General features: G+C 51.0%; 3 protein-coding genes across 3 annotated transcripts in view; all 3 read left to right on the top strand.

Moving 5' to 3' along the window:
* The window catches only part of LOC100901061 (neuroblastoma-amplified sequence), a 10,548-nt gene extending 2,879 nt beyond the window's left edge, over nucleotides 1-7,669 (top strand). The window contains exons 11-30 of the mRNA XM_029110846.1: nucleotide 1; nucleotides 81-308; nucleotides 405-608; nucleotides 700-789; nucleotides 864-1,003; nucleotides 1,105-1,348; nucleotides 1,431-1,629; nucleotides 1,729-1,943; nucleotides 2,056-2,223; nucleotides 2,306-2,627; nucleotides 2,706-2,782; nucleotides 2,872-3,028; nucleotides 3,818-3,963; nucleotides 4,133-4,323; nucleotides 4,450-5,438; nucleotides 5,557-5,873; nucleotides 5,991-6,248; nucleotides 6,357-6,973; nucleotides 7,074-7,302; nucleotides 7,406-7,669. The exon at nucleotide 1 is cut by the window's left edge and continues 197 nt beyond it. Of these exons, the coding sequence (XP_028966679.1) occupies nucleotide 1; nucleotides 81-308; nucleotides 405-608; nucleotides 700-789; nucleotides 864-1,003; nucleotides 1,105-1,348; nucleotides 1,431-1,629; nucleotides 1,729-1,943; nucleotides 2,056-2,223; nucleotides 2,306-2,627; nucleotides 2,706-2,782; nucleotides 2,872-3,028; nucleotides 3,818-3,963; nucleotides 4,133-4,323; nucleotides 4,450-5,438; nucleotides 5,557-5,873; nucleotides 5,991-6,248; nucleotides 6,357-6,973; nucleotides 7,074-7,302; nucleotides 7,406-7,669 (5,056 nt within the window). The remainder of the gene's footprint in view (nucleotides 2-80; nucleotides 309-404; nucleotides 609-699; nucleotides 790-863; nucleotides 1,004-1,104; nucleotides 1,349-1,430; nucleotides 1,630-1,728; nucleotides 1,944-2,055; nucleotides 2,224-2,305; nucleotides 2,628-2,705; nucleotides 2,783-2,871; nucleotides 3,029-3,817; nucleotides 3,964-4,132; nucleotides 4,324-4,449; nucleotides 5,439-5,556; nucleotides 5,874-5,990; nucleotides 6,249-6,356; nucleotides 6,974-7,073; nucleotides 7,303-7,405) is intronic.
* Nucleotides 7,670-9,287: 1,618 nt separating this feature from the next.
* On the top strand, nucleotides 9,288-16,494 carry LOC100901200 (multidrug resistance-associated protein 7). Its single transcript, XM_003741155.3, has 16 exons — nucleotides 9,288-9,567; nucleotides 9,665-9,843; nucleotides 9,917-10,083; nucleotides 10,217-10,411; nucleotides 10,561-10,772; nucleotides 10,873-11,333; nucleotides 11,431-11,688; nucleotides 11,781-11,975; nucleotides 12,132-12,383; nucleotides 12,477-13,200; nucleotides 13,298-13,438; nucleotides 14,317-14,437; nucleotides 14,543-14,692; nucleotides 14,792-14,949; nucleotides 15,050-15,314; nucleotides 15,556-16,494. The coding sequence occupies exons 1-16, from the start codon at nucleotides 9,288-9,290 to the stop codon at nucleotides 16,247-16,249; spliced, it is 4,452 nt and encodes a 1,483-aa protein (XP_003741203.2). The 3' UTR covers nucleotides 16,250-16,494.
* A 638-nt stretch (nucleotides 16,495-17,132) lies between these two features.
* LOC100901343 (coagulation factor XI-like) lies at nucleotides 17,133-22,191 on the top strand. The gene is made up of 5 exons (XM_018638636.1): nucleotides 17,133-17,301; nucleotides 17,677-18,418; nucleotides 21,175-21,301; nucleotides 21,405-21,635; nucleotides 21,754-22,191. Exons 1-5 carry the CDS (start codon nucleotides 17,133-17,135, stop codon nucleotides 22,189-22,191), a joined length of 1,707 nt encoding a protein of 568 aa, XP_018494152.1.
* Nucleotides 22,192-22,698: the final 507 nt, after the last annotated feature.

Here is a 22,698-nt window from a genome sequence, read left to right on the forward strand (position 1 = left end):
GGTGAAATTCACTGGATCTTGGATACATGAATCCTACGAGATCTTCTGTCGATACGACTACTTCCGCTTCTCTCCGGTAGGCGGTCTCAACTCGGGAATTGCTGCTGTACGGGCTCCGTGTGACCAGCGTGTTCGCTGTGTTGAAGATCGACGCGTCGGAGATCCCTAAAGACGTCACGGAAGAACAGGATCTGCAAGAAAAGCTAGTCAGAGACATGAGCCTCGATCGAATGACTCTTGAACAGAAATGGATGATCGAATGCAGACGGAAGTTCCTACGATATCTCGATGCCCTACAAATCTACGAGGTATTCCGTCTGACGAGTGAGAAGCTGTCCATCTGAGCAGACCTGTAATAATGTCTCGACGCGATTATGACATGACGTACGCTTCGCGCTCCCCAGTCCTTCACTGACGCGTTCGATCCCGCTGAGATGGCATGGTTCCGACAACAGTCTCCGCTCGAGGCGGCAGTTCATTTCGCGCGCAAAACAAAGCCGGAAGCTGTGGTTGCGCTCCTCACATTCCATACCCAAGATCTGTCGAAGCACTGGCTGCCGATCCTGAACCAGTTTCCTGAATCGGTCACTCCGAATCGCTATGCGAAGGTGGGAGCACCCGGGAGTTTTTTTTCCGAGAATTTCATGAACTCATGGCGGACGCGAATAATCTCTGACACGCTATCTTGACGAATTCCAGCTTCTCCCGTACATGAGCTCGAAGCCTCCTCACAAAATCCGGCACTGGCAAGCCGCTCACATCCGAACGGCGGTCGATTGGGCTGAGCATGTGATGAAAATTCAGTAAGTGACTTAGGTGGGATGAGCCTCCATGCTCCACGCGTTTCCTGTCGCATTATAGAGGCTAAAAATGATTCGTCCCTAATTTCTAGTCCTTTCGCTGAGCAATGGAGCGTGGCAGAGCGGGAATTCTACGAGATGAATCCACAGTGTGCCGAATGGCGGAGTGAGAAGCCTCTCGACGAGGAACTCGTCATGAAGTGGTAATTTCGGGAGCCCACAGGGAGCTTGAACATGCAGAAGTCGGACACGCTACCTGGGTATACGGAAGAAAACACGAGACCGAAAAAAACGCTCTCCCCAGGTACCTCAGTCGCATTCGTGAAATCGAGGCCAGTACTTTCCTCACGGACAACTCATTGGATCTCGTCCGACTCGCTTATCAGAAGCTCCGACCTCAAGGAGAGTTCGCCGCACAACTGATGAGATTGCACGACAATCTCATCACCGTGGGAGTCTTAAGTTTCGAGTGCAATCTCGACGCTGTGTGCCTGGAGCTTGTCGAAGGGAAATCCTACGAAGAGCAGCTCAAATTGATCATGTCGAACGTAAGCAGCACGACTCGTTACAGCTACCGAATGCCATAATGTATAGGGATCAAAGCGAATTCGCCTTATCCCGAATTCACAGGCGACCGACGCTAATTATCTCGCGTGTGTTCGGCAATGGCTCTTGCCCTTCGTCGAAAGGTGCGAGCGATCTTCACCGGGCACTCGATTCGAACTTTTGAAGAAATATTTCGCTGAACAAGCTGAAGATCGCCTTGATCGGGTCGTCGAAGTTTGGAAAATCCTGAGGACGGAATACGACAATGCGATCGACGACCTCGGTGAGAACCATCCCGCATGGCGACGGTTTTCCGCGGTAGCTCCCTGTGATTGTTTCTTAGGCTTCTGCCTCTCCCTCTGACTGTGCCTCTCACATCTAGGAAACCAAGTCGAGTTCTGCATAGCGTGCTGTGAAGCAAGCAAGTCACCCTCTCAGACTAAACACGCACACGACTTATTGAGTACACTACCGGCGGAACGGCACCCGACAACGCCTAGACTCGAGACATTGTTTAAGACACTCGAGTCGCTGAAAAAATGTCTTGCGGTCTCGAGATGCCTCTCAGAATACGGGACTGCACTCACCGTGTCGCAGGTGAGTTCGATGAAATCATTGGGGACCTTCAGTCCTCAGAAACGGGTCGCTCTATCCGAATGGGGGGAAAATCGTTCACTAAGCTCATCAAAGAACACTTCGTCTCCGGTAGGTCAGGGAACTCCGCAAAGAGCCCGAGAAGGCATACAGAATCCTTTTGGAAACATTCTTGCGGCTTACAAAGGAGAAACTGTCTCGCGAAGAGTGGTCCCGGATAGCGTCCGTCGCCTTGCTCGAAGTGCGTCCGGAAATGGATCTGGAGCTTGACGAATGCACAGAGGTAGGCTTCCCGTCTGATTCACTTAATACCATCCCTGTTCGGGAAGCTCCAGAACTGTGACGGGAAATCTATCGATTCGCAGCTGCTGTGTGACGCTCTCATAGGCTCGATGAACCGCGACAATATCAAGATAACCGGCTACATGCTGAGCCTGAAAACTTGTCCCAATGATGTCGTCTTCCCACACCGACTCGATGAAGAGAAATCCCTCAGACTCGTCATCGGAGCCGCCAGGAAATACTTGGATTCCGCAACATCATATTCGGATCCATGCGTCAGCTTCGCTCGAAGCTGTTTGGCGCTCATTGAGGACGCCGAATGCGAGGATAAGCGCAGAGAGCTCAATCTTATCGAGAGTTTACCCCTACTCAACAAATTCGGTGTCCAAATGCTTCCTGTTCACGGTACGTCTCGAAAGAGCAACCACATCTTCCTTCTTTGAACGGCCCAGGTCGAGAGATAATCTAGATTTTCTACCCCAGTGAGGTCCCGAGACAAGCTCGCGATCATGAGGGAGGTTCTGGTCGCCAACCGAACCAACTACAAAAGCTTCAACAAGGTGAGGGACTTCGAATGGAAATGAGAGAAACGGAAGTCTGCTCATCGCTAGCCGCAATTGTGAGTGAGACGATCATCTCTCTCTCACAGATTCGCCAGCTTGCTCAGTATCTCGGGCTTTATGAAGAGAACGCGACTCACGAGGGACTTATTCTGTCGTCTATTGCTGGAATCGCCTTGGAAGAACGGGACTATCGTGTCGCCCTTGATCTTTGTCAGCGAATACTGAAGGGGAATCACGTAACAGGTAATAAGAGCCGAGTTCTCGCTCAATGATGCTCACTCACTCACTTGCGCTCGCTGGAAGAGGCTCGGGAGGATTGATGGAATGAGGAGTTGTCTTGTCGGCGAGTCCCGTAGACCGTGCACCCGGTGGCGTCCGAAGCACCGGGAGTCACTTGAATGAATCATCCGAGGCCGATCGAAGAGGTGTTCATACACAACAGCACTCTTCGCAAACAGAATGAGGGCAACGAGATCCTTCCTGTCGAGCCTCATGGTCAAGCCCACGACAGCGGGCCTGCAGACTTCAGGCTTCAGTGCTTCCTCGTACGATTCGCTCTGCACCTTACAAGCTCTCGCGACTTACGTTAATGAGGTCGAGCTGACGGTGGGGTCCGAGAAACCGAGCGAGACGAAGATTATAATCTCCTCAATAATTATTGAGGAGGACGAATCGTCTGTCTGATGGAACCCGCTCTACGACGCGACGCGGCAAAGTTCGTGTAACATCCCGAACGCATTGGAATTGGTGATTCCATCCATTATTATCGGCCAGAAGTTTAGCGGTCACGGCGCTGATGGTGGAGTGAACCCGTCCGACCCCGTATCCTCGATCCATGAGAGCGCCCAGCGATCTCGATTCACCCTCAATCCGCAGCTTGATCGTATCATGTATTGATGTGTCGTGTGACGAGTGACCCTGTGTGATGCGAATGCGATCCATATACCAACATGAGCATGAGCCCATCCCACTGTCTCCAGAGCGATCATTTTGCAAATGCATGAAGGCAAATGAGTTTTGCCCACCTTCCAGGTTGGAAGGCTTGCGCTCATCTTGGGTCATGCGAAGACTTCAAAGATTTCCCGCAGCGGAAGAAACTTTTGGCTTTTTGCGTGGCGCATGCGCCTGCCGCTCATCTGAAGACTCTACTGAATGAGTTGAACAAAGCCGAGCTTCAGGTTAGTGCAGATTCTTGCGTTCATCGAGACTTACGGGTTGGCGTAGAGGGAGAATTATTTCCCGCACCGGAGCTTATCGTTTCCGCTTTGAATTAGTGATTTGACCGGGTGACGATTCGCAGCTTATCGCATAGTTATTTTTTAATGATGATTCTTGATCGTCTTCTAGGAATACTATGGCCGATTGGAGCAGAAATTCTCCCACAGGCAGGAAAGCCCTCTGTCTGATGCCACGAGCCTGGTACGGAGTATCATTAAGCCTGACAAATGGCTCGGTAGCGTCACCGAGACAGTGAGAGGTCTGACCATCAGTAACTCATACCGCAAAGAAGTGTCCGTCAATGAAGACGAGGACGAGAGGTAAGCAGATTTCGGTCTATGGAAAGCGAACCTTTTCCCCCGGCAACACACGTATCGGAGTTCTTGCCCGGAGAGGGTGGGCGGATCCTTTTCCATTGTTCTGTGAGTTTTTCTGTTCAATTTCAGATACTCGATGACCACGTTGAGCTTTTCGCCGTTCTATTCCACCCTCTGGGGCGATCCCATCCTCGAGTCTAGATTCGAATTGAACTTCGAATCGTTCCAGACGGAACTTGCTGAACTCCCAGAAATCGGGACTGTGCTTAAATATGCGTCAGTGAGTGACCGAGTGAACGAAACGAGGTCTGCCGAAGCGATCAACGATGATATGCTCCTGACTCTGTCGCAACAATACATGATGGACGACGTGCTCCTGGCGATCTGCACCCTGTTGCAATTGAAGGATCTGAAGAAACCTGAGAAGATGTTCTTAGAGGATCTTCCTTACACGGAGAATTGCCTCCAGCTCGCCGCCTATTTTTTCGCAATAGCCGTTCTGGCCGTCGGGGACGACACGAACTCTCTCGATGCAGAAATGCTCGCGCGAATGTCAAGAGACGAAGTGATTTCGCGTGTCTCGTCGGCGACATCTTCTTGTCCCCAGTCGGAGGACCTACGGAAGCTGGTCGTCAGATTCGCTCAACTGAAGTTAGATCTCTATCGAGCTCAGCTTGTGCAGAGACAGAGCGGTGGAACTGTTGATGTCAGCCGTTTCGGACACGACGAGGTTTATAAACGAGAAACAATACTCGGAATGGCGTTTTGTGAAGATTTGCAAACTCTCCGGGTGGCCTTGAATCTCGCAAGACACTACGACGTCTCGCAGTTTGAAGTTTGTTTCGGTCATCTCGAGCACATGTTCATTAATTCTACGCACGCTTCAGCGATTGAGGACCGCTTGCAGCAAGAGAGCATTCTGGATATCCTCATGGAAGAGAAGGACGCGTTGAAGATCTCGTTGAGACAGAGAGTCTACCCGATACTGATTGGAACCAATTACGATCACATTGCCGTTTATTACGAAATCATGCTGAAATGTTCAGCGAGCGCGTCGGAGAAGAAGGAAACAGAAGCTTACCTCGCCCTGCTGAAAGAGGTAGATGAACATCTCGACGGTAGGTTTTTCTGCTTCTCCAACCATTTGATTTCACAGAATCCGAAACTAATTTTCTATTTCCAACGCGTCCTCGTGCGTCGAACTACAGCTAACAGAATTGATGCATCCGCACGCAGGTGTCGACTTCAAGCGGCTGATCTCCTCCGAAGCTACCGAACAGCGGAAATCTCTCACAGACATAGTCGACATAGAAAACATCGACACCATAGCGAAGATATGCGGTCGATTCAAATCAATCCTCAAAGCCATCAGTAGATCGACGATTATCCAGGTCTTCTTGAAAAATGAATTCGTGGCAGCCGGAAGCTACCCCAAAGAGAGGATGAAAGACCTATTCAAGGAACATCTTAAATATATTGGATATCTATCCCCGAACGACGTCATTGACTTCGTCAAAGATGTTTGTTTCGACCCCTTGATCGCAAGCAGCAAGGTACGCCTCATAATCAGCCTCGCGAAAGAACGCAATCCGCCCTCTATGATTATTGAAAGAGGAACAGATGAAATTCCGCCATTTGACTCGCTCATCTCGAGAATATTTCCTTTGCAGTTGGACCGAGTGCATCGGCTGGAGTTCTTGAAAATTTTCGTGGTTTTTGCAAAACAAAAAGCAAAGCTACCCAGGAAACCGAATACGTCTGACCCACCCTTCACGTGGCAGGATCTCCAACACAAATTACTCGGGTACATGCACCATCTGCAGAAAATAGAGGACGGTTTCGTAGAAGAAATGCTCGACTGCAGTCAGAATCCTGCCCTGGAAGGCTATGTCGAGATGTTCGAGATGACTGCCGGCGAGAGAGATCAGGTGTGTGGACGACCCCTATATTTTTTCCCGACCGGATGATCCGGCTCAATCGACCGATTGAGAGTGAGAGGTGACAGCCTCAGTAAGCTAAGCTCGATTATCCGGCAGTTGCTGAATCTTCTGACGGACTGCACTCTCTCCGAGTGCGATCCTGCGCTTCTGGAGAGCCTTCTGTCCATCTGCCCTGCGTCCGAAGTCAACTATAGACCTGTGGATATCTTTCATGGAGCGACTGTGGTGACATTGGAGAGGTTGAGAAAAGAAGAGAAAGGTGGTCGACATGCTCCGCAGCGTGGATTCGAAGATGACGAAGACATACCCCTGGCGTTTCGGACGAGGAAACCCATCACTGTCTTGAAACGATTGCTCAACACGAGCAGAAAAATCACAGGCAACAGAGCCGATTTCGATCGGGCTGTTGTCGAATCGATACGGAATTTCTGTCTAGACAAAGAATTAGCCCTCTCGGTACGCCTCGCCGTCCTGCGCTCACTCAAAGACAATTCATGGGCTGTTGGCGATGAAGATGAAGCTCTACTCCTCCACCTCGAAACTATGGCGCTCCTTCAAGAAACTTGGCCCGACGTCACCGTGGCGCAATCGGACACCGAAACTCCCCAGGGTCGGGAGAACGTTTTTACCAATTTGCTCGACGCCTCATCCGATGAGGAGCAATACGACACTCTCTGCAAGCTCTTGTCCTCGTGGCCGCCTCTCGAAATCAGGTGAGCTCATCCAAACAACGACTTCATTCCAGGATGGTTCCTCCTCAAAAGAATAGCTCCCGCGAAATCGCGCTCTTTCTGTATTCGGTAACGATTTCAGACCTTCGCCTTGGTATCGAATCCTGATAAAAATGTCGGAGCTGAAAACGGTGACTGCATCGAAGTTGCTGTCTATCCATCGTCAGCACCCCGATCTCACCCTGGAAGAATGCACGGAGGTATTGGAATCATGGACTCCCTTGATAACGCACCAAGATCGCCTGTTGTTCCTGCTGGAGAGCGATCATCCTCAGCTCCACCAGAAAGCTCTCAATGAGGCGGACTCGGAGGTAAATCTAATGTCCCGCGGAGATATTACAGCCGATAGTACTCATTGCCGCTTTCCCCATTATCGTGGCTCAGTGTCAAGTCGGAACGCTCGCAAACTTACAGGAGATGTCCGAACCCGTGAAAGACCGTATTCTGGAGCTGAATCTCAGTGCATCCATGATCTCCACGCCGCACTATGCATCTCTCATAGATCGACTACTCGAGCGCGACGATTTCCAGAGCATGTCTGGATCGATATCAGAGTCATTGACGGCATCGAACTACATTCCCGAAGCGGCCGCTCTATCGGTGATGTCCAACGGGATCCCCAAGGCTCTTCAAACATTCACTGAGTCTCTGGCTTATTTTATTTCGAAAAAAAACTAGTCCGCACGCGAAGATGAGGCATTGACCGGAGATTTCGTGTTAATGAAGTGGTGCAATTTTTGGTAATGTATCGATTCTAAGCGATGTACCTGAATAAAAGAAGAATGCTGTTTGAAGTTCGACTGAGGCATTGAAGCTCAACCCGAAAAATCAGCGGTTCTCCGGGCCCCACAACCGGTGGACCGAAGAAACCGAAGCTCAATGAAACCATTCGGGGGACCTCGCTTGTGACATGTGACGCTCGAATGACCCTTAAATCAGTCGGGGGGAATGAGAATCGAGAAAACGGTGTTTCGCACTCCTCGTCACCACGCGATGCCGCGATAGGTTTCTCCCTCGTTTTTCTCTCCCCAAGAGTCGACGCTCGATCGTTGGCTCTGACGTAGCTCAAGAAACACTCCCGTACGAGCTGAACTTCACGAGTCGGGCGCAAGGCATAAGTATTCCAATGCGTCCCGGAATCTGTCTTCTAGAATATTTCGTCTGTAGAATGAGAAGCGCGATCGAGTAAACTCGACCGAGACTCGTTCCGTTCATTGAGCGCTCATTGACGCGCTCGAGAGATGCGCATCCAGAGCGAGATCATTGCAGCGTCTCCCGAAGTGTCAGACTAGCGAGGAGGATGCCTGCTTGCGAGACTCCATCTCGATCAGTCGCGGCTCAGGTCGCTTTCCTTCGGGGGACTTTCCGGAAGTGCCTGAAGTTCCATGATTTCGCCTTGGCTCGACTGAATTTTTGTAACTTCAAAGCTCGCCGTTTCTCCAGCTCTGGTGTCGCGGAATGGGGCCACACAATCTCTCCTGACCAGAAATACTACTTAAGAATTCGCGTAACCCTCCGATACTCATCCGGAGCTCACTCATTTTACGCCTGCTGAATCGCTGGCGCGGCTGACGATTTTCGAATCGCGTCACGCGGTAGATTCTAGCTCTCGAGCGGTAAAGGGCTCTGCGCTCTCAGCTGTTTCTGCTCGGGCCGCTCATTTCAAGCCGATGGGAAACTTTCTCCAAAGTGCGTTCGAATCAGTCGCCAGTGTCTCCGAATAAAATTGTTCTCGGTCCCAATACCTGGAGAAACATGCGTGAGCGGTGGACCTGTGAGGAAGTCTGACCTACGCTCCTTCTCACGGGTATTCCCGAAAGATGACAATCTTGTGACAGCTCAAGAGCTCGGAATTCCCTGGCACACTCGGAATTTCAAGGCGACGAGCTGAGGAACTCTCAACGAAACATATGTGGTTTCTCTGACAGCCGGATTCGGTTCGACTTCTCCCGTGAGTCCCGTTCTCCAAAAACAAAAAAAATGAGGACCGATCGGAGCTGCGTTGTGACGGCGACTATAGCGGATTAGATAGTCGATTCTGACTAATTGAGAGAATATTTCCGGCTGGACCTTGTGATGATTTTTTTCGAATTCTCACTGCCCTCAGCGACCGCGGACAATGATGCCGATTAGTCTTCCCCCCGAACTTATATGGTGCGCCGGCTGAATCGAGCGCGAAGAGCTTTCGTAGAAGTATCCGAGATCCGGAGCAACGCCACAAACCGCGCTCAACAAACTCTGGAACAGATATATTCGATATAAGAGACTACGATCAAATTCCGCTCAGATTTCAGCGATGACGGTCTGGAAGCTGATCTGTCCTCGCGAGGATGTTTCAGAATCTGGTTCTCTGCAACTATTCCGCCACGGCACCGCTTCTCCATGTTTCACGGACCTCTGCATCTCCGTGGCGATGTACGCGCATGCCGCGTGCACGGCGTACAGTATGGGCGAGAAGAGTAACTCAGACTTCTACCGACTACCGCGAAATTGGCGTCTTCGGTCGCGGAGAATAATTGTATCCATCCTTATGGCGCTCCCTGTAATATACTTAATGGTTGTGCAACTACTACAGGGTGAGCAGGTGGAGATGGGGAGGGATCCGGCACTTGTCGTAGACTTCGGCCATAGCAAAACTCTGCTAACTTCCATCCTGACATCGATATCCCGTAGGTCACGAGCTCCATGCTCTCCGGTATGTGAGCGTCAGTTTGAGTATTCTCTGCTGGGCGTATCATCTGGCCTACTATCTTCAGCACAAGCGAAAAGCAGAGCTCCACGTTACCTTCGCCTCAGCTCTCTGTCTGATGACCTCGGCGCTGAGGAGTTACTCGCTCTTGAATGAAACCGCGGTACGGGAATCGGCTCATTGTACGATAGATAAAAATCCCCCTCCATATGAATCCTGATGATTATTATTCGCAGGCCTTGAGCTACGGGGATCCAATATCCTATTATGTTGAGCTGTACTGCAGTCTCTTCACAACTGTTCTGCTGCTCATATACAGCTGTCTGACCATCAGGCCATGGACGAGTGTGCCCTCGCCTTCATTGTCGATGGCGAATGTACTTTCTTCGTCGCTATCCGATGGGTACGTAGAATATATGCTTCGAGAAAATCACACCGAGGATCGTTTTCGAGATTTCAAGTCTCCCGAATGGAATGTATCCGAAGTCAGTCCCATCGTTCCCAACGTTTTCCCCCTTCGGACAATTGTTCTCCAGTTATGTGCGGTTCGCCATGTTGGAAGAGGAAATGGGAGCTCTCGGTCAGGCCGAAGAACACGCGAATCTGCTCTCACTGATCAGCTTCTGGTGGGTCGGACGGATGATGCGCAGAGGATTCTGTGGCTCTTTGAATCAACCATATGATCTTCATGATCTACCGAAGGGCTTGTACTCAGAGGAACTAGCTTTCAAGTAAGACTCGTCTCGATGCCTGCGCGGCTGTCTCGGGGAAATCCACGATTATCCTATGTTGACTCTATTATATCCGAAAGCTATTGTACATATTTTAAATTGACCGCGACTGAGGCACCGAATCGTTGCGCAAACTAGCTATTCCTCAGGTATGCTCAAACGCGGGGACAGCACCGCTCTCTTGTATTAACGCTGCACCATCTTCTCGGATTGCCCTTCTACTTCTTGGGGATAATAAAGCTTATGTGCGACGTGTGCACCTTTGCGGGACCGATCCTCTTGCACAAACTTGTCACCTGTTTCCAAGATAACGCCGACGTACCCGCTCAACTCGACGCCTACGTGTACGCCTCCATATTATGTAAGTCTTCTCTGCATCTTCTGCTTGGGGACGCATTTCCAAGTCTTCATGAGGAAATCGAATGCCTTCATTTTGAGACTCCGGACACGATGGCTTGCAGCTGGGACGGCCCTACTCAACGCATTGCTCAATACTCACTTCAATTACAACCTGGAAAAAATCAAACTCAAGCTGAAAACCACCTTGATCTGTGCCATTTACGAGAAGAGCCTCCGAGTCGGTCTTCAGGGACGCGAATTCCTCTCCGGCAAAGCTCTGAATCTCATGACTACGGATGCTGACCGTGTGACGAATTTCTGCGCTTCGTTCCATATGTTTTGGAGCCTGCCGCTCCAAATCGTCGTCACCTTATACATGTTATACGATCAAATGGGTCTGGCCTCGGTGGCTGGGCTGATCTTTGTTCTGATTCTCATTCCCGTTAACAAATATTTGGCCAATCGCATCGGTTTTCTGTCGGAGAGAATGATGGAGGCCAAAGATCGTAGGATATCACTCGTCCGAGAAGTACTGAGAGGTATAGTACCCATCAAGATGCACTGCTGGGCGAAACTTTTCCAAGTGAGTTCTGATGCTGCATCGCACGAAACGAAAGCATAGGCTGACCTGGAAGCGCGCGATAGATCACTTTATCTGAACTCTGTTCCGCTTATCGCAGGATAAAATAATTTCCGCCCGGATCGATGAAGTTCGCCATCTGAGAGGTCGGAAGTATCTGGATGCTTGGTGCGTTTTCTTCTGGGCTACAACGCCGGTTCTGGTCGCCGTCTTAACATTCGTCACTTGGGGCTTGATCGAAGGAAATCCCAGCGAACTGAACGCTGCGAAAGTGTTCACAACGCTTGCTCTATTCAATTTGCTGATAATGCCATTGAATGCCTTCCCATGGGTTTTGAATGGGATTGTGGAAGCCAAGGTGAGATATCTCGCTCGTGAGAAGTCCGGGAGTCTTTTGCGGGGCTGGGATCGTTTTTTGAAAAATCTCCAGTCATGAATTTCGAATTACAGGTCTCATTGAACCGAATGCAGAAACTCATGAAAATGGACGATTTCCAGCCGGGAAGCTACTATACTCAGACTGTTGGAGACAACAGCATCGTTTTGCGGTTCACCGATGCGATTTTCGTCCATCATGGTTATTCTGATGAGACAGCCGAAAACGACTCTTTCAAGTTAGGTCCTCTGACTTTCGCCTTGCGGACGGTAAGAAAAGCTAAATTGACTGCGCGCTTGCTGTGGTGACGATGTCACCCAGAATGAGCCTCGGGGGCTCGAGGGTCTCTGAAGTTCGAGGAAAGGGACTTTGCGATGAGTCGTTCCCCGGAACTCCGTTCTGAGAGGGCCAGGCTTCATTTCCAGGGTGAATTTCTCGGTGTATTCGGGGAAGTCGGCTCAGGGAAAAGCAGTTTGTTATCTGCCATAATCGGTGACATGAAGCGGGAGCAAGGGAGCATCGAGTTCTCTCACTGGAACCGGATCGTGGCTCTAGTCGCTCAGAATGTCTGGCTTCAAAAAGCCTCTATCCGTCAAAACATAACATTCGGTCAAATCTTCGACTCCGCTGTCTACAATCGAGTGCTGGAGGCTTGTGCACTAGAGGAGGATCTAAACGTAAGTTGGAAAAATGGACCACCATGACTGACCGCCTGGAGCCGTCCGATAGCTGGGGTCGCCGTCAGATATCAGAGGAAATCCGTTTTTCAGAGTTTTCCGAGCAAGGATCTGACCGACGTTGGTGAAGATGGCTCCCGTCTGAGCGGGGGTCAGCGTACGAGACTCGCTCTGGCGCGAGCAACTTATTGTGCCCTGATAAATCCGGAGAAAACGATTTTAGTGCTCCTCGATGACCCTTTCTCGAGTCTGGACGTTCAGGTAGCCAACAAAGTGTACACCGAGTGCATTTGCGGATTGTTGGCGGGAACAACACGGATTCTCGCTACGCATCATGTCAGATTTTTGGACGGCTGCACGGCGGTACTCAACTTGAAGAACGGCATCTGTGGAGCCTACGGGAACCCGGAGGATCTGATACCAAGGCTCCCAGAGACGAGGGAGAAAAAATACACTTCTCTCGTTCATCAAGACGCCGAGGTCCCGAATAGTGGAAGCCTTGACTTTGAAGAGGAGCCGAGGCAGAGAGGGACCATTTCTTCCAACACACTGCGATTTTACATCAAATCGATCGGCGTAATGGTGTCATTCGTGACCATATTGTCCATAGCTCTGATGCAAATTTCTCGAACATCGATTGACGCGTGGCTCGCGTACTTCGTTTCGATATCTGGATCCTCGGGAACGTCGTTAAGCTCGGAAAGTTCACTGGGAGCGCTCATGGGCAACTTCTTCGCGATTTACATCACTTTGGCTCTAGTCAACAGCGGTCTCACACTGATGCGAGCGTTTCTATTCGCTCGTGCTGGCTTGAGAGGTTTGTTTTCTCTTTTCAATTTCTGTCATGGATCATGGCTCCCGATGGGCGGCTAAATACAAGGAGAGCCGTCTGTAGCCATCTGCTCCGTCTGCAGGTGCAATAAGGATCCATAACGCCCTACTCGATCGTGTCCTGTCAGCCTCGCTTCCGTTCTTCGAGAAAACCCCGCTGGGACAAATTCTCAATCGGTTATCAACAGATGTCTACACAATCGATGATTCGCTGCCATTCATCGGTGAGTGACAATGAGTCCAATCACGGACAACTCGAGCTCGTCGTAATCGTTGCCCTAATTTTCATACTCCCTACCTTGGCACATGCATACTCCGTGATTACCCGAGGGGCCTGTGAGTAGCAAGTCAGTGTCTGGCAGCCGAGGTATCGAATCATGTTGGCTCGCGAGTCGCGGAATGGTTCGGAATCCCCTCCTTATCGTCTCGCCATTCTTAATGATACTGATTCAATGAAATTCCGAAACGTCCCTGGACGAGATTGAGAATTCCCCCTCAAGAGGCTGGAGATGCGAACATTCCCTTCCGCTCACCCCTGATTCTGACGTCATAGATGACGAAAAGACGCGAAACAGCAGGGGACAGCCATGGAGCTCTCTCGGAGTTCGCGCCGCTCCGTTCTAGGCCGAGCTCGGAAGCGAATATCCGAGGAACTTGGATACATCGCTCCGATCCCGTCAGTGATGGTGCTGACGCCGCCGGTGGCGATCGAATCATAGCATCCGTGAGTCGACTTCTCGGAACCTATGATGGAGGAATCGCCCTTGCTTGAGGGGAATGAAGGAGGGCTCAGAGTTTGATTCTCTAGAAAATCGATGCTCCGGGAGCCACCGGAGGCTCGGCAGGCGCCGTCCCTGATATCCTCGGATCTGGTTCGATGAGCTCTGATTCCCATGCCACAGACAGTTCTTCCTCGGCTCGAAGATCTACGTTCGCGGTCAAAATCAGGGAACAGCCCTGATTTCCCGAGCCTCCACGCTAGGATTTCCAGATAATTTTGATACGCCCTATGAGCCGCGGAGCAGAGCAGAAATGGGTACCTAGCCCCAGACTGAGCAGCATGACCTGTCGAGCGAAGGCAACTGAGAAACGATTATTTCAGCCAACATCCTCTTCGCACAAGCGTTCTCCCTTGCGGGAACGGTCTTCATCACTTGCTATGGATTGCCTTGGATCCTCCTCCTTCTCGTACCGCTGACGATGGGATACGCATCAGTCCAGAGGCGAGTTCACTCGGAATGCTTCCTAGAGCTTATAAGTAAACCTGGTTGGCTCTTCGCGACCCGGCAAGTTTCCGTTGAGCGAGCCTAAGAGGGTCTCAATTACAGATACTATCGATGGACGTCACGCGAGCTGAAACGCCTCTCCTCGGTCACGATGTCCCCCCTGTACTCCCATCTGTCCGAATCTTTCTCCGGAGCCGTTGTGATAAGGGCTTTCACTGCTGTACCACGTTTCCTTCACGATTTATTCACCAGGTCGGTTCACTTTGTGAGCATGACGACCATCTGGTTTGCTCTCGTTCTGCGGCGGAATCGCCCGCGCCGGGACTTCCGATTGATGGACTCCGATTCCAGGATGAATACGAACAATCAGTGCCAGTTCTCTTCGGTGGCAGCATCCCAATGGCTCGGCCTGCGACTCCAGATGATCGGCGTAGCTCTCACCTCAGGGGTGTCGTTCCTCTCGGTCATTGAGCATCACAGGGTGGATACGTCAACGGGGGAGATCCGGGGTGAGGAAAGGAGCTGCTTGATCCTCGTCATGATTTCCTGTTTCGCGGAAACTCTCCGTTCGGCAAGAAGAGGAGATCCTCATTAGAATCCCTGTTCCAGGCGTGAATCCAGCTATCGTGGGTCTCGTCCTGTCCAATGTACTGTCGATCACATCCCTCCTTTCGGGAGTCGTGACAGCCTTTGCCGAAACTGAGCGGGAGATGGTTTCTGTAGAACGTGCTGAAGAGTACGTCACTGGAAAAGATTTACAGCCTGATCTCGATCGAGGGGGTGGAACTACATTCGATGATGTATCCGTGGGGAGTCAACCGCCTTTTGGTTGGCCTCATTTGGGCTGGCTCAAATTCAGCAACGTGACGCTCAGGTAGGGGGGAATCTCCGTAGGAGACTCCTAAGCTCCGCTGAATATTGGAGGTCATAGATACCGTGAAGTTCCCTCATCTACAAGGTTTTCGCCACTACATTCGATCATCCTCCAGAAGGGAGAGGGGGTTTCTGAGTGAAGTGGACTTTTCCTCAAGCTCTCAGAACCCCCAGTCCTTCTGGTGGTTCTGTCTACCGCTTCCCCATTCTGCCTACCGATGATTTCCCTCTTGCTCTTCCAGCTATTCGAGCTCTGGGCCAGAAGTCCTCAAAGGAGTTTCGTTCGAAGTGCCATCTGGTCAAAAACTGGGCATCGTCGGTCGGACGGGCGCTGGCAAATCGAGCCTGTTGCAAGCCTTGTTGAAACTGCGTCCGATGAAATCCGGATCGATCTTCATCGATGGGGTGGACATCTCCGAAGTGCCTTCGCATCTGGTTCGCGAGAAACTAGCTTGTATACCACAGGAACCCTTCGTGTTTTTGGGGAGCCTTCGAGACAATTTGGACCCTATGAAAGTCCATACCGATCACGATTTATGGACTGCGCTCAGCGTTTGCTCGATGAATTCAGTTGTGCAACACAGCGGTGGTCTCGACGGTTTCAAACTCGAGGAGAAGGGAGCGAACTTGAGTTGTGGACAGAAGCAACTCATTTGCATGGCGCGGGCCATCTTGAGGAAGTCTAGAATACTATGTCTTGATGAGGCGACTTCTGGAGTGGATATGCAAACCGAAAAGATGATCCAAAGGACCTTGGACTCGAACGCTCTCCACGGCACAACCGTAATTTGGGTCGCTCACCGCGTGCAGACCGTATTGGAAACTTGCGATTTGGTAGCTGTCATGAGTTCGGGGAAAATTGTCCAATTTGGAGCGCCGAGAGAGCTCGTGCAAGTGGACGGAACTTTCAGAGTTCTCGTCAATGATAGCCATTGATAGTGATATTTGAGCTCGGAGAAGAACGCTTTCACCGCATAGCGTGGAATCGTCAGATGCCTGACTGGGAATAAACGCTCAACCGAAGTTCTTCATAGCTTCGGCCTCGGGCTGCCTTCAGAGGAGACCAGCACAGAATGATTGTCCGTGTTTGGTCCGCTCAGCTGTTTGACCATCGGAGTTGGCTCCGATAGGAGCTGAGAGTGCGCACAGATTCGTCTGTTCGAAGCGATTGCCCCAACAAGATGAAGATTTTACAGATGTTACTGATTGTCATGAATAAATGAAGCATTTGTTGCTATGTTTCTATGAGTGACCCCGAAGCTATCTATCGTAATTTCCATTCATAATCATTCTTTCAGCCTCATCAGTGTTCCCGCCGAAAGTTTTGAGTTGAGATTGACCATTTATTATTATTTATTATGATCATCAAGATAGAGGACTCCTTCTGAAGATTCTCCAGGTGGGTCCACTTCTGTAGGTCTCTATCGGGTGAGAATCGGGAACCGGGACTTCATGAGCTCATAGCTTGGAGGCTGAAGCCGGGCTCGCACAGCCCTATGGGAACGAGAGCCGCTTGGTTTGCCCGGATGCTACCAGGGGTGACTTGGCTTTGCAAAAAAACGCATATTTCATGGGAGACCGGCGCGGTCAGTGACTGCGCTCATTCGCTTTCCCCCATAGAATCCCATGTAGGAGGGGAACCGCAATTGCGGTTGATAACTGCCTTCGCAAAGCCTAGGGGTGACCACAACTCCTGAACTAATGTGGGCTCAAACCGCAGCCCGAATCCATCGCGGAGGTTTCGCTTCAATGATGAAGCCACGGATCTGATTATGAGTTCTAGTTGGCCCCTGCGAGAAACCGCGGACTCCCCAGAGGTATGTGGCTGCGGCTCCATGAAGCTCCTCCTTCTGAGCGATCCTTTCTACAATATTGGAGGGGATCCTCGGTTCTCAAAAGCACTTCCTTATCAGCACGTCCCTGCGAAAGCTTCCTCGTTGCCAGAGCGAGGGTCATAGCGAATGACTGCGGAGCAGACCAAGTTCGCAGTGCGCGCAATCGAGGTCTATCGCAACGGACTGGCGAGCCGCCCTTGGATATTCATGTTCATGGTAATAGCAGGCATCCAATGTCGCGGTGTCATGGAAATCCGAAGGAGATCGTATCACGTGCTATCGCCGATAGCGCGGATGCTTCTCTCCCGAAAAGTTTTACAGAAATATGGATCGATCTCGTGTTGAAGTTGTCGGCTGGGCGCTTCGCTCCGTTCATTCGTTTCCCATCGGTATCTGGTTTGCTAATGATGTATCTCCTAATCGGGTTTCTAATTTGTGTTCTCTGCACTCACGGTCGTTTGTCATCGTCATCGGTGGTCCCTTGTGGTCGAAGCTTCGGAAATTCATCTTCTACTGTGGACAGGCTAGAGAACTACCGACGGCGATCTCGAATCGTTGGAGGATCACCCGTGGCCAGAGGCCAAATTCCATGGCAAGTGGCCGTCAGGAGAGACTATCAGCAGTTTTGCGGGGGAGCGGTTTTATCGCCGAACTTCGTGGTGACCACGGCTCATTGTTTCCGTAAGGAAGCGCTATATGAAATATCAGCCGGCATAATTGACGTCAGGGAGGCGGGACAGTTTCGATCTATAGTGAAGAAAATCCTTCATCCCTCCTGGCGGTACGGCGTTTGGGAGAACGACATTGCTCTCTTGAGAGTGAACGAATCTTTCCGTTTCGATGCTCTTACATCACCGCTGTGTCTCCCTGATTCCGATGCCACCCTCAAAGTGGACAGTATTCTAGTTTCTGGTTGGGGTCGGCTCCGAGAGGGATATCGGCAACCGAATATTCTTCACAGTGTCGTTCTCGAAACGGCGTCCGATGAAAGATGCAAAAAAAGATTCCCCTATGCGTTCTCAAGTCGGAGCATGTTCTGTGCCCTGAGCGATAACAAAGATGCTTGCCAAGGTGATTCTGGGGCTGCCGCTGTCACCTTCGACGTCAATCGCGGTGCTTCCGTGTTAGTAGGTCTCGTGTCGTGGGGTCGTGGCTGTGCGAGGAACGATACACCAGGTGTCTACACGAAAATACAAAGTTTCCTACCCTGGATCAGGGAAACCATAAACATTCATGGGGACGATTCGGACAGAGCACAAATGGCTGAGCGGTGAGGGGAGATTTTGTGACAGGGAGGAAATCTTTGAAACAAGCACCACAGGGAACTCGACTGCACCTCGGAACCTCTCGACTGAGAGCGTGATCTCACGATTCGAATCGTCTTCTCCTCTGTATAAGGCTTGCTGCTACACTGACTGTCATCTCCTATGCTTGCCCAGTTTGCTCAAGATCACCGAGCTCCAAACAAAGCGGATAGCGTGTCATGACAGAAATCCCCAAGGGAATGGATGAAGGAGGCGGCTATCCTCCCGAGGACATCGTGAAGCTATACCGTGGAAACACTGCCCTACTGGAACAATGTTCTCGCAACTTGTGACCATGTCGATGTCGTCGACGGAATCGAGCAGACTGGCACTCGGTCGCCAGTACTAGTAGAACCGTCACTACTAAAAGATGAATTATCGCTTCCAGAGCCAATCCTTCCCTCCATGAGCCAATCTCATTCGTCTTTTCCCATAGCATCGCGAATACCTTGATTTCGAGCCCGCGTTGGAGGTGCAGCAAGAACGACAGGGAGCGTATAGATGAAAGAATTATTGGGAAGGAACAGAGAGATCGAAGAATAAAGCAGAGAGCGAAGTCGGCGACGCATCATCACTAGTCTTCATTCATCGGATCAGTGCCAGCGAAAATACCAACTCATCTGTCCATGTCCGGAATCGATTCATTCCTCCGTTGCGCGCTCCTTTTCTCGGAAGTCATACATCCGCCATTCGATCGACCGATCGCTTTCGGAAGAATGAAGCGCTCCACTGGTATTCGCTTATCTAGACATTGGGATAGGTACTTCCGGCAGCGATGATCGATGCGATATATCCTGATACCTGGTAGAGGAACGTGACCATACTCCACCGAGGGAACGATTCTCTTGCGGTGATCAGCAGGAGCCTCCGAGATCCTCGGCTAGAGGTGCAATCTCAGAGCGGGGAATGGTCTCGAGCGTTCCAAACCTAACAGCCCCGAGGGTTCTGATTCTGCCGGGTGAGCTTTCCGTGACGGCCGCGACTCGGCTCCTTGCACAAGATTCAGACAGAGATCTTTTCGGAGGCGATATTTATTGCGAACGATCGTTGTCGTCTGCCTTCAGGAGTCGCGGAGGTATCTGACAATGAGACACGTGCAAGCCGGAGGCGCTCTACATACATTCTCGGTTGACGACGAACCCAATCGGATCCCAGAGACGATGAGCATAACACGAGTCCCGCGAAAAACTTGACGCCACCTTGAATCGAGCATCCCCGTAGAGGTGTTCTATGCAAAAAGATCCGCCGATCAGAGTTCCTCGGACACAGAGCATTACATCGTTGGAAACATTCAAGGAGAATGACTCCGAATGATCTGTTATTGCAAATGACTCAGTCGTCCCCCAGCCATTTCAAATCATGATAGCTTTGATGAAATTCTCGAGCTCGAGCCTTGTCACGGTATTCTTCTCCTCTTGATTGTCAGACTAATCTGGATCTCTGGATCGGGTTCATGAATTTTCCCCACGGGTGTCATGACCCACCCTTTGCGTTACAGGCTTCCCGGCAAGTCTCACCGAATTTCCTCCCGACCGGAAGCTTTCCCCGGGCTGTCCCGAATGGAAACCCTGGCTCCGGGATTCGGTCAAATGAGGACGAATTTTCTCTCATGTTGGATTCAGTCAACGAATCGCCCTTTTCTCCCTCTCGAGTGACCGAGCTGATGCTTGCACTAAATCCAGCCTAGGGTCAGCCAATCACCAGACAGAGCATATCGAGATCGGTGCGCCGAATTATATGCAAAACGAAACACAGCGTCGCCAGGAATCCGCAGGGACCTACATTTTCCATGGGAACCCTCGGGAACTATAAGCTGTATTGTGCCCCGACTCTCTCACATTCCCACTGCCCATATGCGATGGGCAGAACATTTGTAAGACCGGTGGCCCTCAAGTTTTTCTCCGTGTCCTCCCCGCGATTGTGGCCGCTTCCTGCCGAGGAAATTTTCACCTCTGACTATGGTCTCCTCCGAGGGATGCTCCGGAGTCAAGGTCTCTCTAGGAAAGGAAGTGCTGGATATCCGTCGTACGTAAACGTCAAATCGTTCCTTTGATAGATCTTGCCGGAAGTCTCGCTATTGGAGGCTCTCTTCGGCATTGGATCCGCCATTCACTGAAGGCAGGACGGGAGCGTTGGTGTCCCGAGCATAGTACCGACCACTGAGAGTATTCGTTAGAGGAAGTTCGGTCGCATATTCCATTCGACCTTCCGATCCGATGGTATTGACCCACATGACATTGCTTGCCCGCGTAAACTGCAGTTCACCTGAATTTTAGACGGATGTTGACATTCTTTGACCGTGGCCTCTCGAGCCATCCCGCATATTGCTCTTCAATATATAAGTCACAGTTCCAGGAAGGAGATTATTCTTTCGGAGGCTCGCAACGATGGGAATGAAAGACAAGAGAATTTCCGCGGCGTTGTTGATTGTGAGCTTGTATATCGTTCCGTCTTCTACAATTTCTTGTGGGAAGGCTGCGTCTCGACATCGGACCGGGCGCATCGTTGGAGGGATGCCCGCTGAGGAGGGCCAATTCCCTTGGCAAGTGATGCTGGGAAGGTCTGTCGCTCATACGATTCTCTAGGCCCCCTCCGTGTATCGAAGCAGTGGTGGAGATACCGTAGATTCTCAGATGTGTCAGCTCAGTGAAATTTCGCAGTTCATGTTCACATGCCATCGTATCGAAGGGAATGAGGAAAATACAGAATTTCCCGTTTCAAGGAATCGTCGAGTTATCTGCGGGGGAGCAGTAGTCGCGCCAAACTTCGTCCTGACGGCTGCTCACTGCATCGCGGACATGAATCCGAAAACATTCCAGCTTGTGACCGGAGCTCTTCGGAAAGAAGATGTAGGCTCCCTCCCCCGCGTGCAAGTCCGAAGGGTGAGAAAATCTTCAGCTTGTGCTCAAACATGTCTCTGTCTGGAGAGTCATCCGTAGAGGGTTCTTGCAGGTGAAAAGATTCATCGTTCATCCGAGTTGGAAATCTAATGTGATGTCGCTCAAGCACGATGTCGCTCTAGTCCAAGTGAATTCCTCCTTCTTCTTCGATCCCTCAACATCGCCTGCCTGTCTACCTTCGACAGAAAATTGGGATCAGTCGGCGATAAAGCTTCTCTCGGTGTCAGGCTTCGGAACCACAACGGAACAAGGAGAGCTCTCGTCGCAGCTCCTATACACTACGGTGATTTTTCCGTGAATTCTTGGACTCCCCCCGCCTCCCCTTCGCTCATAATCCATGGATAGAGTCACGCTGGCCATGGAGTCACGCTGGTTTAAGTGGAGAATGCCTTGATTTGCAGGTGCCCGTGATCTCTGATTCAGAATGCAAGTCTATCTATCCGTCCCTTTTCGACAATTCGACGATGTTCTGCGCTAAGACGGTGGAGGGAGGACGAGACTCTTGCCAAGGCGATTCTGGGGGTCCTGCCGTCGTTGAGGATCTTGATAAGTTCCATGTGAGTGGAATCGTTTCCTGGGGCTTAGGCTGCGGACGACGCAAGTATCCGGGAGTCTACACAAAGGTGGCGAAATACTTGCCGTGGATCTCAGCGAATATCATGCACTTCGGATCTGCAGACGATAGTGAGCTTTTAGCTCAGCAATTCACCCCTGGACAGATGGCGAAATTTAGATCCTATGCCCAAAACCTTTTCGGGAGTGACTCCAATAGGAACACTCAAAAAGACCCGACTTGGTTGAACTCCGTTTTCCAGACCATGATCTCGAGTGTAGGTTGAGTTTTCCAGTGAACGTGCATCGTGCTCAAAAGTACATCGGGAGGTACTCTTGACTCGATCACACATCCAGTCGGAGGGTTGTCTTCGATGGCAGACGAGACGGCGAGCGCGATCGAGATGGCGAAGGAACCTACATATGCCTCGGGGCTCAAATTGAGGTCGTCAGTCGGCCATCCTTGTCGCCGGCGCTAGATAGTTCGAATCAATCGGAACCGGTCTCCCATTAATTCCTCACCCAGAGACCTTCGCGGTGTATTGGACATCACTCGCATCTCCTCACATTGCGTAGAACCCTATTCGAGTCCGCAGAAGCAAACAGAGGGTCCATTATCCGGTGCTCTTCGACTCCTTATCCGAGGAGATTTCTGGCTCGATGCCAGTCGCGTTAGGCAGTATCGATGCTCTGCTCGCGCTAATTCTCATGTCGCCCAGGACCCAGCCCCGAATCTGGCTCAAAATGATCGCTCGAATCGAATGTCCGCGTAATTGGAGTCTCCTACGTCGGTT

Source organism: Galendromus occidentalis, unplaced genomic scaffold, assembly GCF_000255335.2.
Source record: "Galendromus occidentalis unplaced genomic scaffold, Mocc_1.1 scf7180000077121, whole genome shotgun sequence".
NCBI classification, from domain to species: domain Eukaryota; kingdom Metazoa; phylum Arthropoda; class Arachnida; order Mesostigmata; family Phytoseiidae; genus Galendromus; species Galendromus occidentalis.

Bases quoted from the DNA above. Each gene is read 5' to 3' on its own strand.
- LOC100901200 (XM_003741155.3), top strand. From the start codon at position 9,288: ATGACGGTCTGGAAGCTGATCTGTCCTCGCGAGGATGTTTCAGAATCT. The intron at 10,773-10,872 runs GTAAGTCTTCTC...GATGGCTTGCAG, and splicing joins CGTGTACGCCTCCATATTAT to CTGGGACGGCCCTACTCAAC. The intron at 12,384-12,476 runs GTAAGTTGGAAA...TCCGTTTTTCAG, and splicing joins CACTAGAGGAGGATCTAAAC to AGTTTTCCGAGCAAGGATCT.
- LOC100901343 (XM_018638636.1), top strand. From the start codon at position 17,133: ATGTGGCTGCGGCTCCATGAAGCTCCTCCTTCTGAGCGATCCTTTCTA. The intron at 17,302-17,676 runs GTGCGCGCAATC...TGGACAGGCTAG, and splicing joins CGGAGCAGACCAAGTTCGCA to AGAACTACCGACGGCGATCT. The intron at 21,636-21,753 runs GTGATTTTTCCG...CTTGATTTGCAG, and splicing joins CGCAGCTCCTATACACTACG to GTGCCCGTGATCTCTGATTC.